This window comes from Odocoileus virginianus, unplaced genomic scaffold (assembly GCF_023699985.2).
Source record: "Odocoileus virginianus isolate 20LAN1187 ecotype Illinois unplaced genomic scaffold, Ovbor_1.2 Unplaced_Scaffold_29, whole genome shotgun sequence".
In the NCBI taxonomy this organism is placed as follows: Eukaryota; Metazoa; Chordata; class Mammalia; order Artiodactyla; family Cervidae; genus Odocoileus; species Odocoileus virginianus.
In genome coordinates, this window is record NW_027224291.1 from 69616 (window position 1) to 88592 (window position 18977).

Here is an 18977-nt window from a genome sequence, read left to right on the forward strand (position 1 = left end):
ATAAGGTGAGGCAGAAAAGGAAGAATCGAATCTGATATCAACTTTGAAACCAATATAAATTCTTCCTTTTCAAAGGTGAACCCTCCATTCTTCAAGTGTTTCCTGTACAGAGTGTACATCAGAGTTAACCCTGGCTTGCTCCTTCTCTGACTCCTTATCTGAGTGGGAGGGGGCATGTGGATATTTGGGAGCTTCAGGTGGTATAACTATTGTGTACTTATCAATATTCTCTCTTCATTCAGATTTGCCTCTGCTGGGTACTGTTGCCTTCTTGCTGTCTCCCTCTCATAGATTTCCTAAATGTCATCTTTCTCTTCTCTTTGTTTTCACTCTGGTCATCTCACTGGGACTTCCAAGTAAAGTCCCAAGAAAGAGAAGGAACTGTGGACATGGGATTTCTGAGGTTGCAGTCAAATTTGGTAAGTTAGGGATTCTGTGTAGGAAGGAATATAACCTAGGCCTCTTTCCTATCATTTAGGGGATTTTTGTTTTGGTTTGGTCTTTATTTTGTTTTGGGGAGATATTTTTTTTGAACTTTAGACCATAACTGTGTCATGGGCAATTAGATTTACTATGCCAATACTTCACAGTCTAAATGCTTATGCACTTTATTTACATAAGCTTGATCAAATCTTCATTCTACAAGGAAGCTGGAGAGAGATTTTGAACTTGTCCATGGGGTTCTATCCATTAAATGTACAGAAGGAAATTTCACCTAATAGCAAGACAGGTTCTCTGATCCAAAGATATAAGCCACTATTCCCATCCATACATTACATGTGACTAGAAGAATTAATTCAATGCTTCCCTTTAAAATTTTTTTAAAGGTGGATAATTTTGTGTTCATTCCCTTGTAAAATAATCAGCATTTGAAAGTAACTTTTTACATCCTGCAGAACTAGAAAGAGTGATGCAAAATATTGGGGGAAAAAATCACAGTCCAGAGCCTGAAAATTCCCAAATAATGTTTTCAGATCCAGTAATGACTTAACTAACACCTATTGAAATTCTGGGTCAAGCATCCAGCATTTCCAAAGAAGTCTCTGTTCTACCATTTTACCAGTCATTCCATTTCAAGGGCGTATATCTATGCCCTTCACAGATACTCATCTTTCTCCTACAAGGTAACATGTGGCCACAGGTGATGGAAAATGACAACACAAGTGCTTTTGAAGGCTTCGTCCTGGTGGGCTTCTCTGATCGTCCCCACCTAGAGCTGATCCTCTTTGTGGTTGTCCTCACTTTTTATCTGCTGACTCTTCTTGGCAACATGACCATCATCTTGCTTTCAGTTGTGGATTCCCGGCTGCACACACCCATGTATTTCTTTTTGGCCAACCTCTCGTTCCTAGACATGTGCTTCACCACAGGTTCCATCCCTCAGATGCTCTACAACCTTTGGGGTGCAGATAAGACCATCAGCTATCTGGGGTGTGCCATCCAGCTCTACTTCGTCCTGGCTCTGGGAGGGGTGGAATGTGTGCTCCTGGCTGTCATGGCGTATGACCGCTACGCTGCAGTCTGCAAACCCCTGCATTACACTGTTATCATGCACCCGCGTCTCTGTGGGCAGCTGGCTTCAGTGGCATGGATGGGTGGCTTTGGCAATTCTCTCATCATGGCACCCCAGACGTTGATGCTACCTCGCTGTGGGCACCGGCGGGTGGACCACTTTCTCTGTGAGATGCCAGCACTAATTGGCATGGCCTGTGTCGATACCACGACCCTTGAGGCACTGGCATTTGCCTTGGCAGTCTTTATCATCCTGGTACCACTCGTCCTCATCCTTGTCTCTTACGGTTACATTGCACGAGCCGTGCTGAGGATCAAGTCAGCTGCCGGGCGAAAGAAAGCCTTCAACACCTGTAGCTCCCACCTCATTGTCGTCTCTCTCTTCTATGGTACGATTATATACATGTACCTCCAGCCAGCAAACACTTATTCCCAGGACCAGGGCAAGTTCCTTACTCTTTTCTACACAATAGTCACTCCCAGTGTTAACCCCCTAATCTATACACTGAGAAACAAAGATGTTAAAGAGGCCGTGAAGAAGGTACTAGGGAAGGGAGAGGCAGAAGTAGAGTAAAAAGTCACCAAATCTGGGGACTGTCTTTTGAGCCACCTTCTATATATATCGCTAGACCTAGCAAATAAAGGCGTGTTCTGACTTAACAGACTGAGAAGGGAGTTAATGAGATGCGGGAGTTCAATGGTTTAGCTAGGTTGAGAAAGTGCAAATTCCTGAGTAGACCATCACTTGTATTCCTCTCAAGTCCTTCTAAGTCAAGAATTCATCACAAGGAGGTCTCCAATCCAGGATCAGACAGTGACCTATGCTTGCAAAATACTAGCCATGAATGTAAACACCAGGCATTTTTGTACCTATTCCAGCTTCTGACACAATGATCTGTATTGATTAGGTCCTCAGTATGGGATTCCCTGGTGGCTCAGATGGTAAAGAGTCTGCCTGCAATGCGGGAGACCTGAGTTTGATCTCTGGGTTGGAAAGATCCCCTGGAGAAGAAAATGGCAACCCACTCCAGTATTCTTGCCTATTCCAAGAGGAGCCTGGCAGGCTACAGACCACAGGGTCGTAAAGAGTCAAACAAGACTGAGTGACTTTATTTTCACTTTAAGGCTCAATATATGTGAAAAGAATGAACTTAGAATTAGTGAAGAAAAATTCCTAGAAAGTTCACATGTGCTGTTTTAGTGCCAAATGCCACAATAAGATGAACTCTGGGGAACTGTTGGGATATTTATGGTTGAGTGTTTTCTGTATGTTGAATGTTTCGTAGTTTCATTAATAATTGCAGTACCTCACCAGTTGTAAGGAAACTATATTTGACCCTTGAAGGCAAACATGTTTCTTCAGACTTGAAATGCTGTCAATCAGATAAATCCCATCTCATAACCTAGGAAAACATATATGATGTTAGAATTTCATGACAAGTGAATAGGATTCCAAAATTTGGGAGCATGGCCAGTGTTATCATTAGGAACTGGATAAAGCATGGGTTTAGCAAGTTCTCATTTAAGCCTACCCAAAAATATTAAAGAAAGCCCACTCCAGTGTTCTAGCCTGGAGAATCCCAGGGACGGCGGAGCCTGGTGGGCTGCTGTCCATGGAGTCGCACAGAGTTGGACACGACTGAAGCGACTTAGCAGCAGCAGCAGCAGCAGACTTATCTAGATGCCCTAGAAAAAATATCAAATATCTAATAAGTTTTTCTCAAAACATGTCATTTTTAGACATAAAGTGAATATTTTCCTATTTTGAGCACTAACTCTTGTACTTTGTCCGAATAGATTAGTTTTTATTTTAGGTTAATTAGGGCTTATAAGAATGAGTTTTAGGTTTAGTTTTTATTATTCACACAAGAAGGTAGGAAAAATGGAATATAATTGACTCTTCCTAATTTATAAACTAAGTGAAAGGTGATGCTAAGCTGTGATAATGTTTACTAAGGACATTATTAATGCTGCCCATGTACTGAATATAAATATTCCTGGTTTAGCATTTCTCATGTCTTTCACTAAAAACAACTTTTAGTATGTGTCCTACTGCCATAAAAATAAACGGTATATTGCGTGCATGCTATGTCGCTTCAGTCATGTCCATCTCTGTGCAACCCTATGGACTGCAGCCTGCCAGGCTCCTCTGTCTGTGGGATTCTCCAGGCAAGAATACAGGAGTGGGTTGCCATGCCCTTCTCCAGGAGATCTTCACGACTCAGGGACAGAGATGAAATATCCTTTTAGAATTATTCCCTATTGAATGATGATAAAAATTAACTTTTTACATCATCTCTACACTATGTAGATATGCATTACTCTAGAGTCAATAATATCTTGAAGTGGAGGCAAGAAATCAAGACACAGAGTATAAATCTCTATGAATATATCAATTTTGGAAGCTCCCTATGGAATTCACACCTAATACTTTTCAAATTTTCCCTTTTTTCCCCCCACAAGGAACAATTTTCATAGCACTCTTCTCTAAAAAATTTAGAATCACTGTTATAGATTATAAATATTGAGTGTCATATCTCAAAGGGAAAAGGTCACTGTGTCCTTAATTACATTATGATATGCAGAATCACCTTTTACTTAATTTATAATGTAGTTTTAAAAGTTTACTTAGTTTACTTATTTACATATGAAGTAGGAATAATCAACTGTATTCTAACTGTTCTGCCATCTCCTAGGAATAACAGAACAGTCTCTGTAATAAAAATAGAAATGTTTCATTTTCATTCTCTATGAATTCTTCCTTTCACTAAACCATGCTTCATCTTCATAGACTCATCTTTTACATAGAGCAAGTAGAAATCAATATCAAGATTCATTCCTTGTGCACATTTGTTTATCTCTTAGCTATGGTGCTTAAACTTCCTCCAAGAGAAATAAATATTATACATATGCTTGTGTATGTGTGTGTATATATGTATATGTTTATTCTCACTGTGATTTTAAATTAAAAGCCAGGAGAAGACAGCTCAATAAATGCTTACTAATCAGATTATCAGATCACTTTTCATCTTGCTATTTTTGTGTGCCCTGGGATTTTGTGGTTATTTCTTACACAGTTATTCTGGAAATAGATAACTGATACAATTTTACGACTCATTTTATAAGGTCACCATAACTTGGATAACAAATCTGACAAGGACATTACAAGAAAGGAAAATTACAGATAGATAGCTCATAAAAATACATACTAAAATCCTAAACAGTCATTAGCAAATTTAATCTAGTGTTACATAGAAAGTATAACATATTGTCAACATTGGGGTTTATCACAGGAACAGAGTGGTATAACATTTGAAAACCAGTGCTATGTGTCAATTTTTTTTCTAAATTGGAAAGAAAACCTGAAGATTCAGTCAAAGCATTTGATAAAATTCAATACCCATTTCATAGTATATCTCCAGTTTCCTGAAATACTTTGTGAATTTTAAAAAGTTTAACTTCTCTATGTTTCAGTTTCCATATCAATAAAAGGAAGGTAAAAGTGTTGCTATTTTATAGGGTGTTGTTGGCAGTAGTGAGCATCAATGAGACATTATTTCTATTTTTATTAAACTCTGCAGATTCTTAGTTCCAGGCCCTAGTTAAATGGGCATTATTTTAAATTTTTTACTTTAAGACTACTGAAATTTTTTGGCTTATTTATCTTCATCTATTCAGCAAACTAAAGACTTGTCTGTATCCATATTTTCTAATTTGCTTGGTCTTCTCTTTTCTTTTAAACTTCTATTTCCTTTAAATTACTCATTATAAGAACTTGTTAAAAAATCAACAAAGCTAAATAACCTAACTCCACACCTAAAGCAACTAGAGAAGGAAGAAATGAAGAACCCCAGGGTTAGTAGAAGGAAAGAAATCTTAAAAATTAGGGCAGAAATAAATGCAAAAGAAACTAAAGAGACCATAGCAAAAATCAACAAAGCTAAATAACCTAACTCTACACCTAAAGCAGCTAGAGAAGGAAGAAATGAAGAACCCCAGGGTTAGTAGAAGGAAAGAAATCTTAAAAATTAGGGCAGAAATAAATGCAAAGGAAACTAAAGAGACCATAGCAAAAATCAACAAAGAACTTGTGAAAACAAAAAAGAAACACATTAAAAGAAGTATTTTCCCCCTGACTAATTACACCCTCATGCCCACTCAGAGGTGAGCTCTGTTACTGGTTTATGAAGTTAGGAGTTATTATACATTATCTTTTGTGGATTAAATCCTAATTTTTTTCCTTTTCTTGTTTTACTTGATAAGCTTTCCTTCTTCTGCAGATATCAGCCTCTATTCCCTATGGATTGTCCATGTTAAGCATCTAATAAGTGTCCTTCATATTTTCTTCATTCTCATATAATCCTATACAGGCATACAATACCTAAAATCATATTTAGAGCATTTCAGTCATTTTTATATACTTAAGATTATGCTGAGGACTTCCTGGTGACTCAGTCGAAAGAATTCACCTGCCAATGAAGGAGACATGGGTTGGATCGCTGATCCGGGAGGATCAGAGGATCAGAGCCACTAAGCCCATTCGCCGCAACTATTGCGCCTCAACCCTAGAGCCTCGGAGACCCAACTCCTGAGCCCACCCTACCACAACTAGTGAGGTCTGTGCTCTGGAAGCCGTGCTCTACAAGAGCAGTCAGCGTGGTGAGAAGCCGCAATCAAGAGTGGCGCAGGTCTCCCCAACTAGAGAAAAGCTTGCGGCAGCAACGAAGACCCAGCACAGCAAAGATTATGTCATCCACTCTTTCTTGCATCTTTGTTTTCTCACTCAGTAATATTGCTGGCAAATCACTGGTGTAGATTGTTATTCAGTCAATTCTTCTTCGAGGGAGTTTTTCTCCATTTTTGGCTGTTTCAAAGATTGCTGCAATAAAACTCTTTGTTCTTGTGTCTTTATATACTGATAATTTAATCCATAGGATAAATTTCCATGAATGATATTGCTAGGCTGATGGATATTAACTGTCCTATTTATTTCTAAAAGTCTAGTGACACTTTGAATTTCTATCCAGAATTTCTGAGAGTAGCCGTTTTCCCTCAGCAAAGTTAGGCCTGGGAGTTACTGCTGTTTACATTTTTTTTTTTCAATCTAGTAAGTGATTATCATAATTAATATATTCCTCTGATTATTTGGAAATGTAAAATCTCATACAGATTTGCTCTTCTGAGTTGTATGTTCATATTATTTGACATTTTTCTACTGTGCTATTTGTATTTTTTCTTAGACTTTGCAAAACCTTTTTATTTTGTAGGTACTAGCTTTTTTCATAATTATAGATATGTTTTTCTTGTGTCTACTCATATGAAAAATTGTTTTGGAACCTCAGAGTAGAAGATATAAGAACAAATTCTGGATAGAAGAGACTTTAGAAAAATATGAATCATTTTTAAAATCCTGCCCCAAACCCAAATAGAAAACTAGATTAAACCAAAGGAGAGCTTCTTAACTAAGCCTAGAAATGCTAGACACTAAGCAAGAATCTATGGAAAAAAATGATAGAAATATTTAGATATAAAACTGTTTTATGTAAATCAGGGTAATAATAATATTTCTATGGTAAATTAAACAGAAGTCTATTTCACTATATAGAAATTGACCTCAGAATTTCAGTTTTCTTTTCTATGTGGCTTCACTAACTAGCTTACAAAAAAACCCTTAACTTCCAGTTTGATAGCTCAAAAATTCAAGCATTATTTGATAAAGTATTTTACTTTATTCTTTTTTGTCTTGGAAAAAGTTGAGACAGTCTCTAGAGAAAGAGTATTGTAGAGTAAATGTAAGCTAAAAACGAAATATCCCTTCATGGACACCTAGCTCCTCCCTGTCTCTTCCCATTGGGTATCATGGTCAATTACCATTAAACACAGGAGGATTGCTGCTTTCCCTTAAACCAGAGCACACACCAACATTAACAGAGAACGGGTTTCCTATCCTCATTTATTTTGCAAATGTGGTGAGGAAAATTCTGAAAATAGCAGTTACTACCGTAAGAATTTGCAATGCGATGCTAGAAAAATCTATTCTGATTGACTGCAATATTTTATTCCTATTCTTCTGTTTTCTGAGTTAATCCAGAATGGAGAGCTCGTAATTTGCCACTTAAAGACTGGAACAAAGGATTGAACAAGCTTAATCATATCCATTTTATAACTGAATAGCATATGAAGAGGCTGTTAACTCCACATGCTTCTAATTAGTGCTATTAGAATTCAAAGGTTCTTGGACATGTACAGACACACAAATCATCCTATTGCCAGTGCTTAAAATGACGGTATGTAGAGCACTTTTCTAAAAATGATTCTGTAAAACATATTGAAATTTGGGTATTCTGAGCACTCAACTTATGGACTCTTTCAGCAATGTATTTTAGAAAAATTTGACTCAGCCTCTTAATTTCAAACACTGCTTTGCTTATATTTGTTATCTCTACTGAAACTTAAAATTTTAGAGTAGAATGGTCTTGCATTCTAACCTTCAGTCTGATATGCATGTACTAACTTGGGAAAATGAACTCTTTGAGCTTCCTAATTCAAATTTCTGCCCAAATTAATTTCTTGTGAAATGCAAACAAAACTTCCCTCTCTGTTCTAAACTAACTTACAATGTTGTGTGAAAAAAATTACTGTTATTTATTCTTATGCTCCAGCAAGAAGTATTTAGAACTTTATACATTCACAGAGGCATGGTAATTTCTTGAGAAAACATAAATGTAAATGAAATGAAATGTAAATGAAAAACAGAAAATTCCAGTGTTTCAGAAGATTAAATTGCTTTCCAAAGCTGTTATCTTGCCCAGTTGTGACTTAGTAGCAAGATGGGAACTACAACTTTTGTCTTTCTTATCTGGAAACTCTTTCCATAGCAAAAGCTTTAAAAAATTTTTAAGACTGTTGAACCTCCTCATTATGAATTCTTGAATCTCAGTCATGAAGTAGTTGTAATGTCACTGGTGTATAGGAAAGCAGGTGATAATGGTTTATATTTAACTAGGCAGTATAAATTGAAATATCCTTAGGTACACATTTGTCTTGCTTTTCAAAATTCTTATAATCAGCGGCACCTTTTTTTTTGCCAACAGGTTCCCTATGCTCCCATACTCCCGCCTTTAGAAAATCTCTGTGTAGAGCCGTAATTCAGATGTTTAATCAAGGATCTACTAAGAGATAAAGACTATATTCATATCAGATTTGCTTTCTTATGGTATTAAAGTCTAAAGCAATAATGATCCTTATAGTAAAATGCAGAGTACAAGTAAGACATTTAAAGTTACTATATAATACATAATAATTTTTATTAAGATAGATCTTATAATACCTGTTTATTAAAAGTAGAATGAGCAGAAGTAAAGTTAAATATTAAAGTCTGATTTACCTTCTCCCCTTTGCTCCTCCGCAGAGTTAAACTTTAATGCCTCTGTATATTTCTAGGTAATTTTTGTACACATGAATACTGACAACGTACTATTATATTGCTTTATGTAAACACATGGAAGCATGCTAAATAGATGTTAAGAAGTTTGTCTTTTCTCTTGAAGATTTGAACATTTTTTTCAGATTCATATTTATATCTATATCTCAAACCTCATTTTATTGACAGTTGTATAGCAGCAGACATAGCAAAAGCTTTCATTAACACTGGCCTGAGTGCTGTAGAAGAAGTGAGCAAAGTTAAAATACATATTGAATAATATTCAAAACTTACAGTCCTATCATTAAATTCACGCCATTATATCAACAAAATAATAGTAAAAATAAGGTAGTGTTAACAAGGTAGACAATTTCAGGACGAATAAACTTTCTACTGGTGGGTTTGGCTTATACAATTGCCCCTTCTTATCTGTTGGTTCTGCATCTGAGGATGGAAAATATTTGGGAAAAAGATTCTATAAAATTTCAAAAAGCAAAACTTAAACTTGCTGCCCAACTATTTACAGGTATGTGCATTATATTAGGTCTTATAAGTAACCTAGTGTGTGTGAGCTAGGTCACTTCAGTTGTGTCCAATACTGTGCGACCCTGTGGGCTGCAGCCCACCAGACTTCCCTGGGTCCATGGGATTCTCCAGGCAAGAATACTGGAGTGGGTTGCCCTGCCCTTCTCCAAAGGATTTTCCTGACCCAGGGATCAAACTTGGGTCTCTTATGTCGCCTGCATTGCAGGCATGTTCTTTACCACTAGCACCCACCTGGGAAGATAGAAGTAACCTAGAGATGATTTAAGTATATCAGAGGGTGTATATATGTTATATGCAAACACTATGCCATTTTATATAAGGGATTTCAGCATCCTTGGAACTTGGCATCTACAGGGGTCCTGGAATCAACCCCTCATGGATTTGGAGGAACAAATGTATTAGTACCTCCACCAAGCTAAGGACTCTGAACAGTTCAGTTCAGTTGCTCAGTCATGTCCAATCTTTGGGACCCCATGGACTGCAGCATGCCAGGCTTCCCTTTCCATCACCAACTCCCAGAGCTTGCTCAAACTCATGTCCGTCAAGTCAGTGATGCCATCCAACCATCTCATCCTCTGTCGTCCCCTTCTCCTCCTGCCTTCAGTCTTTTCCAGCATCAGGGTCTTTTCCAATGAGTCAGTTCTTCAAGTCAGGGGGCCAAAGTACTAGAGTTTCAGCTTCAGCATCAGTCCTTCCAATGAATATTCAGAACTGATCTACTTTAGGATGGACTGGTTTGATCTCTTTGCAGTCCAAGAGACTCTCAAGAGTCTTCTCTAGCACCACAGTTCAAAAGCATCAATTCTTTGGTGCTCAGCTTTCTTTATAGTCCAACTCTCACATCCATACATGACCACTGGAAAACCCATAGCTTACTAAAAGAAAGAGATGGGACTATGAGACCACCTGTCCCGCCGCTTGAGAAATCAGTATGCAGGTCAGGAAGCAACAGTTAGAACTGGGCATGGAACAACTGACTGGTTCCAAATAGGAAATGGAGTGCATCAGGCTGTATATTGTCACCCTGCTCATTTAACTTATATGCAGAGTACATCATGAGAAATGCTGGGCTGGAAGAAGCACAAGCTGGAATCAAGATTGCTGGGAGAAATATCGATAATCTCAGATATGCAGATAACACCACCCTTATGGCAGAAAGTGAAGAGGAACTAAAAAGCCTCTTGATGAAAGTGAAAGAGGAGAACGAAAAAGATGGCTTAAAGCTCAATGTTCAGAAAACTAAGATCATGGCATCTGGTCCCATCCCTTCATGGGAAATAGATGGGGAAACAGTGAAACAGTAGCTGACTTTATTTTTTGGGGCTCCAAAATCACTGCAGATGGTGATTGCAGCCATGAAATTAAAAGATGCTTACTCCTAGGAAGGAAAGTTATGACCAACCTAGAAAGTATATTGGAAAGCAGAGACATTACTTTGTCCACAAAGTTCCGTCTAGTCAAGGCTATGGTTTTTCCAGTAGTCATGTATGGATGTGAGAGCTGGACTATAAAGAAAGCTGATGCTTTTGAATTGTGGTGTTGGAGAAGACTCTTGAGAGTCCCTTGGACTGCAAGGAGATCCAGCCAGTCTGTCCTAAAGGAAATCAATCCTGAATATTCATTGGAAGGACTGATGTTGAAGCTGAAATTCCAATACTTTGGCCACCTGATGCAAAGAGCTGACTCATTTGAAAAGACCCTGATGCTAGGAAAGACTGAGGGCAGGAAGAGAAGGGGATGACAGAGGATGAGATTGTTGGATGGCACCACGACTCAATGGACATGAGTTTGGGTAGACTCCTGGAGTTGGTGATGGACAGGTAGGCCTGGCATGTTGCGGTTCATGGGGTAGCAAAGAGTCGGACACAACTGAGTGACTGAACTGAACTGAAGTGACTAAATGAACTTTTGTCAGCAAAGTAATGTCTCTGCTTTTTAATATGCTGTCTAGGTTGGTCATAGCTTTTCTTCCAAAGAGCAAGTGTCTTTTAATTTTATGGCTACAGTCACCATCTGAGTGATTTTGGAGCCCAGGGAAATAAAGTCTGTCACTCTTTCCATTGTCTCCCCTTCTATTTGCCATCAAGTGATAAGACCAATGCTATGATCTTAGTGTTCTGAATGCTAAGTTTTAAGTCAACTTTTTCACTCTCCTCTTTCACTTCCATCAAGAAGCTCTTTAGTTCCTCTTCATTTTCTGCCATAAGGGTGGTGTCATCTGCATATCTGAGGTTATTGATATTTCTCCCGGCAATCTTGATTCCTGCTTGTACTTCATCCAACCCGGCATTTTGCATGATGTACTCTGCATATAAGTTAAATAAGCAGGGTGACAATATACAGCCTTGAGGTACTCCTTTCCCAATTTGGAACCAGTCTGTTGTTCTGTGTTCAGTTCTAACTGTTGCTTCATGACCTGCATGCAAATTTCTCAGGAGGCAAAGAAGGTGATCTGGTATTCCCATCTCTTGGAGAATTTTCCAGAGTTTGTTGTGATTGACACAGTCAAAGGCTTTGGTATAATCAATAAAGCAGAAGTAGATGTTTTATGGAATTACTTGCTTTTTCTATGATCCAACAGTGCTGGCAATTTGATCTCTGGTTCTTCTGCCTTTTCTAAATCCAGCTTGAATATCTGGAAGCTCATGGTTCACATACTTCTGAAGCCTGGCTTGGGGCATTTTGAGCATTACTTTGCTAGTGTGTGAGACGAGTGCAATTGTGGGGTAGTTTGAACATTGTTTGGCATGCCCTTCTTTGGGATTGAAATGAAAATTGACATTTTCCAGTCCTGTGGCCACTGCTGAGTTTTCCAAATTTGCTGACATATTGAGTGCAGCACTTTAATAGTATCATCTCTGAACAGCCTCTGCTCTAAAAAGCCCAGAGTTCCTGCATCACTGATAGCTCAATTCACATTGCTGTGTGGCACTATGCCAAACAACTTACACTAAAGATCACATTTTAAATTTACATCAGATAATCACTATTACCTCTATTGTTGAGGTTGATGGTTTTGGAGTTGTGGAGGGATTGAGAAGGCAACTTTTCAACTCAAAGAGTCATTTTCCATTGGTAACCCTAACACACTTAAGAGAAAGAAAAACACCAATACAGTATATTAACGCATATATATGGAATTTAGAAAGATGGTAATGATGACCCTATATGTGAGACAGCAAAAGAGACACAGATGTAAAGAACAGACTTTTGGACTCTGTGGGAGAAGGCAAGGGTGGGATGATTTGAGAGAATAGCATTGAAACATGTATATTATCATATGTGAAATAGATCACCAGTCCAGGTTCGATGCATGAGGCAGGGTGCTCAGGGCTGGTGCACTGGGATGACCCTGAGGGATGGGATGGGGAGGGAGGTGGGAGGGAGGGTCAGGATGGGGAACACATGTACACCCATGGCTGATTCATGTGAATGTATGGCAAAAACCACCACAATACTGTAAAGTAATTAGCCTCCAATTAAAAAAAAAAAGAGTTATGAAACCAATAAGCAGTTTTCCTCTCAGAACATTTCAGAGGTCTTGGATCACTATAGTTTCTTTCTCTCATGTTAATACCATCATACCAGAAAGACATTATTAGATTCGTTTCATTGATGGGGAACCTGAAGTTCAGAGAACGTAAGAAATATTGCCTGAATGATGTAATTCTTGACTTAACACAGAAGAGCCTTGAATCCAGGCTTGTCTGGCTCCAAATTCTTTATCATTTTATTTTGATTCTAAGATGTCCTACAAGGCAAAAAGCATGTTCCTTCAAAATGTGTCTGATAGCTTGCTAGAATCAATCTACAACATAGTTTAGGGAGTGGTCTAAATAATTTTGTTTCAGATGATAGAGTAATCTCCTTGGCACTGAGGAGAAATTAAAAAGAAAAAGTAAAATAGCAGGAATTGTAACTGAAAATTCCTAATTGCTATCTAGGTGGCAAGTATTACAAACAAAAATTAACCAAATGACAGGAAAAGAAAAATCAAAGAACAGATTTTATTGGAACTGTTTAAATCAGGTATTTTCTTTTAACATTTTTGCTTTTCTTTTTGAAGTGCTGATATAGAGATAGAAAGACTGAATTTTAGACATATTTAGATAATTATGTATTTTTCATGTTACAAGCAATATCAGTTCTGTAAATGTCTTCAAACAGGTAGGAAAGTGATTATAAATAATTGAAATAGTCAATAAGTATTTGTTCATTGACCTCCTGAATTTTTATGTTTCAGGAAACCAAGAATTGAAACACTGATCATGACTCCAGTAAATGAGAGCATCCCCCTGGAGTTCATCTTCTTAGGCTTCTCAGATCGACCATGGCTGGAGTTTCCACTCTTTGTGGTCTTCTTCATTTCTTACATGGTGACTATCTTTGGGAATCTGATCATTATTGTAGTGTCACGCCTGGACTTCAGACTCCAGACTCCCATGTATTTCTTTCTTACCAATCTGTCACTCCTAGATCTTTGCTACACCACAAGTACGGTTCCACAATTGCTGGTAAATTTACACAGCACCAGGAAGGTAATTAGTTATGGTGGCTGTGTGGCCCAGCTGTTCATGTTTCTGGCTTTGGGGGCCACCGAATGTGTTCTGCTGGCCGTCATGTCCTTTGATAGATTTGTAGCTATTTGTCGGCCTCTCCGTTACTCAGTCATCATGCGCCAAAGGCTCTGCCTCCAGTTGGCAGCTGCATCCTGGATTACCGGTTTCAGCAACTCAATGTGGTTGTCTACCCTGACTCTCCAGCTGCCACTGTGTGGCCCCTTTGTACTAGATCACTTTCTCTGTGAAGTCCCTGCTCTGCTCAAATTGTCATGTGTTGACACCACAGCAAATGAGGCTGAACTCTTCTTTGTAAGTGTGCTATTCCATCTGGTACCCCTGACACTTATTGTCATATCATATGCTTTTATTGCCCGAGCAGTGTTGAGGATCCAATCTGCTGAAGGCAGACAAAAAGCATTTGGAACTTGTGGCTCCCATCTAATTGTGGTGTCACTTTTTTATGGTACAGCCATCTCCATGTACCTGCAACCACCTTCACCCAGCTCCAAGGACCGGGGAAAGATGGTTTCCCTCTTTTATGGAATTGTTGCACCCATGCTGAATCCCCTGATATATACACTTAGAAACAAAGAGGTAAAGGAGGCCTTTAAAAGATTAGTGGCAAGAGTCTTCTCGATCAGGAAATAAATATTAAAAAGAAAAAATAGGCCCAAAATGGAGTCAGTTATACTAAGTCCATGTAACTGTACAAAAACTTGAATAGCTAACATAATTGCCATCTCAATCCACCAAGAATGTAACTTTTACTCAGACAACTTGGAATTATCTGGTTAACACTAAGGGCAACCTTACCCAAAACAAAGCATTTTTTGCTAATAATTTCCGTTGGGTTTTGGGTGTTTGTTGTTGTCATTTTGCCCCTTTTATGCCTTTAAAATGTTTTCCTTTCTACAGCTAGGCAGAGGTATTTTTTATTTGCTCCGAGGGATGCTACCTGATTCATGAATCCTTCAGTAAAGCCAACTAGATCTTTAGAATTCATTTGATTGAATTTTGTTATTTAACATGAGGAATATGCTGACAAGCTTTGTAAATGTTTAGTGTCTATGCTAACTTCTCTTCAACTTGTCCTGTTTTCATCATCCCTCAGAGAACTATTTTGATTGTGAAGTGAAAGTCTCTCAGTCATGTCCAACTCTTTGCAACCCCATACACTATAGAGTCCATGGAATTTCTAGGCCAGAATACTGGAGTGGGTAGCCTTTCCCTTCTCCAGGGGATCTTCCCAATCCAGGGATCAAACCCAGGTCTCTCACATTGCAGGCAGATTCTTTACCAGCTGAGCCACAACTGTTTTGATTACCTCCCAGAAATAAAAGTTTATTGATGGGAAGTTACATTAGCCTTTTATTGCCTAAACCTATTTATTGAACAAGTATCCAGAATTAGTCTTCCAGTTCACCAGAAACTGTATAACCTCAATATTTTCAACTTTATTTTTATGTTTGTATAAGTTGGCATAACTTAGACCTTTCTAAGAATATGACAAAAGCCAGCAATCATTCCTCTGGTAATATCATATGCACACACACACACACACACACACACACACACTTTTTTTTCTCATACAATTAGAGGAAATGTACCAAAACCCTGAAATATAACAACTTTAAATTTGGATATGAAATTAACAACCCCAGTTTAAAAATTTCAATACCACACTTACGTCAAGATAATATTATAAGCCACAATGATTTTTATTCTAGAATTAAACTCAGATTTTCCATTCTCTGTGCTTAGTCACTCAGTCATGTCTGACTCTTTGTGACCCCATGGACTGTAGTCTGCCAAGCTCCTCTGCCCATGGGGGATTCTCCAGGCAAGAATACTGGCGTGGGTTGCCATGCCCTCCTCCAGGGGATCTTCCCAACCCAGGGATTGAACCCAGGTCTCCCACAATGCAGGCAGATTCTTCACCATCTGAGCCACCAGGGAAGTTCTTCCATTCTCTACCCTCATGTTTTCCTCCTCTTTAGAAACATTCTTTTTTATTTCCTTCATAGATCAAATCCTAGGCATTCATTAATTTTCACTTCCTTGAAATATTTTTCATATTCTCCCCATTTATTAATATTTTCACCATTCTCATAAACTCCAGAACATAGCCTAGAGTTTAAAATAGCACATCTTTAATGATTTCCAATGATTTTTTGTTTCATCCACATGTTTCTTGAACAATAGCTTCATTGCATTTTAGTCTTCTTGAGAGAACATAGTCTATACCATAACTATTGGATTACCACACTGTACATTTTACCATGCCACCTTTAGGAGTCATCACAGTGTTGAGGGTTACATGTGCTTATGTATCAGTTGGTTCTTTCGATTATTGAGTGATTTGTTCACATTATAGATATTTAATTGTGCTTCTATGTCTTTTTCTTCCTTGTTTTCTTCTATAATACATAACACATTTAGAAAATACAATAATTGAAACGTACATTTATTATGTTTCTCCTTAAAACATCGCAGTAATATCATGAACTTTTGCCACAGAATAATGCTGATATGAGAAATAAATCAGATATGTCAAGTTCTAATTTCCATTATCCTTCTTATGAGAAATAAGTATCACTAAATGAGTAAATGGAAGCAAAATGCTAATAGATTATAATGTAAACATAATATAGTACTTTCCTCATTGAAGATAAATTCACTGCTAAAGGTCCAAATAAATAATTTATCAAATATCTAGAAGCAAATGTGCATTTCAGCACCAAAGTCGGTGAAATTTGATGAGTTCTGAGAATATAGAAGAAAAATAAAATTCAAATAGCTTTTAATTTTTCTTAATGAAGGATTAATTGATTCAGCAATTTCATATGTTTGGTTTGATTTTATAGTGGTAGAAAATGATTTACAGGCAAATTCTATAACTAAGTTATTTTTAGATACTTTGTGATATTAAAAATATAACAAATATATTCATTTAGAATAAGGTCTAATTTTACTAATTGTAAACGTAAGCTAATTTTGTTTATTTATTTATTTGCAATTCTGAGAACTTTACTTTCCTAATCCAAGTAATTTTTTTTTGCCTGCAATGCAGAAAAGCTGAGTTCAATCTCTGGGTTTAGAAGTTCCCTGGCAGAGGGCATGGCAACCCATTCCAGTATTCTTGCCTGGAGAATCCCCATGGATAGAGGAGCCTGGAGGGCTGCAGTCCATGGGGTTGCAAAGAGTTAGACAGGACTGAGCAACTAAGCAAAACAGCACATTCTGAATGTTGCTTTCTTTCAATTGTAGTGGTGAATATATAACATAATATTTGTGAGTTTAACCATATTTGATTGTACAGTTCAGGGGCATTAAATACAATCATACTTCTGTGCAACCTCCACCACCATCCATCTCCAGAATATTTTTTGTCTTTCTAACCTAAACCTCTGTGCCTATTAAACAATAAATACCCATTTTCCCCTCACCCAACCTCCCAGCAACCTCCATTCTACTTTTTGTCTCTATGATTTTGATTACTCTAGGTGCCTAAGAAAAGTGGAATTATAAAGTATTTGTGTATTTTTGTGACTGACATTTCACTTAGCATAATGTCTTCAAGATCCATCTATCTTGTAGCATGTAAGGATTCCCTTCCTTTAAAAAAATGAATATCATTTAATTATATGAATATACCACATTTTGTTTGGTCATTCATCTTTCAAAGGACACTTGTTTGCTTTCACCTTTTGGCTATTGTGAATAATACTGCCATGAACAGGGGTATACAAATATCTGTTTGAGACCCCACTTTCAGTTCAGTTTGAGTACACTCCCAGAAGTGGAATTACTGGATCATATGGAAATTCTACTTTTAAAATTTGAAGAACTGCCTGCTGGATCATGTGGAAATTTTGTCTTTAATTTTTTGAATAACTGCCTTACTGTTTTCCATAGTGACTGCACCATTTTACATCCCATTAGCAGTGTACAAAGGTTCTAATTTCTCTATGTGCTCACCTACATATATTTTTATAGAGATGTCAGATTGATATAGTAGAGAAATGTTTTGAATATAAATATAATCTTACCTGCAGTCTAAAATTTGAGAATGTTTTTCATGATATACTTCTATAACATTAGGAAAAATAGTGGAGTTCTACTTGTTCATGTCTAATTTAAGTTGATTAATAGAACAACATTCCTCAAGAAGAGAAGCTTATTGTAAAAGGATATAAATATTAATTTTGTTAATATACAGTTATCAATAACCTGAGATGAAGGCAAAGAAGGCAGCCTTATTAGATTCATAGATGACACAATGGTAAAGAAATTCCAAATGATATAGGAGACATATATTTAAATTTAAATATGAATCTAATTATAAGAGTAATCAAGAATGTTAAATCTACAGGATGAGATTGAACGTTGATACAAAAGCTTTTACTGCATGTTATTAAAACATTCTACAGGATAGTAGAAATTATAGTTTTGGAAGTGATTTCCCTTAGAATACAATTGAAGACATGTATTCATTGTATCAAGCATAAATAAATGAATTCAGTTCAATCCTTTAACAAATATGTGTACATGCTCAGTCATGTCCGACTCTTTTGACTCCATGGACTGTAGCCCGCCAGGCTCCTCTGTCCATGAGACTTTTCAGGCAAGAATGCTGGAGTGGGTTGCCATTTCCTTCTTCAGGGGATCTTTCCCACCCATCGACGGAACCGGTATCTCCTGGGTCTCCTGTATTAGAGGCAAATTCCTTACCTGTGAGACACCAGGGAAGCCCCCTATCCTAAGTATATCCATCCTTATAATAAGGCTTCCCTGGTGGCTCAGTGGCGAAGAATCTGCCTGCAATGCAGGAGACCCAGGTTTGATCCCTGAGTCAGGAAGATCCCCTAGAGAAGGAAATGGCAGCCCACTCCAGTATTCATGAGTAGGCAATCCCATGGACAGAGGAGCCGGGT

The 18977-nt window shown here is 37.6% G+C and overlaps 1 protein-coding gene and 1 pseudogene across 1 annotated transcript; both read left to right on the top strand.

The window, feature by feature from the left end:
• LOC139033663 (olfactory receptor 2B6-like) overlaps positions 1-15401 on the top strand; it is a 31922-nt pseudogene extending 16521 nt beyond the window's left edge.
• Positions 1130-2086, top strand: LOC110121901 (putative olfactory receptor 2W6). The gene has a single exon (XM_020869196.2). It carries the CDS (start codon positions 1130-1132, stop codon positions 2084-2086), a length of 957 nt encoding a protein of 318 aa, XP_020724855.2.
• Positions 15402-18977: the final 3576 nt, after the last annotated feature.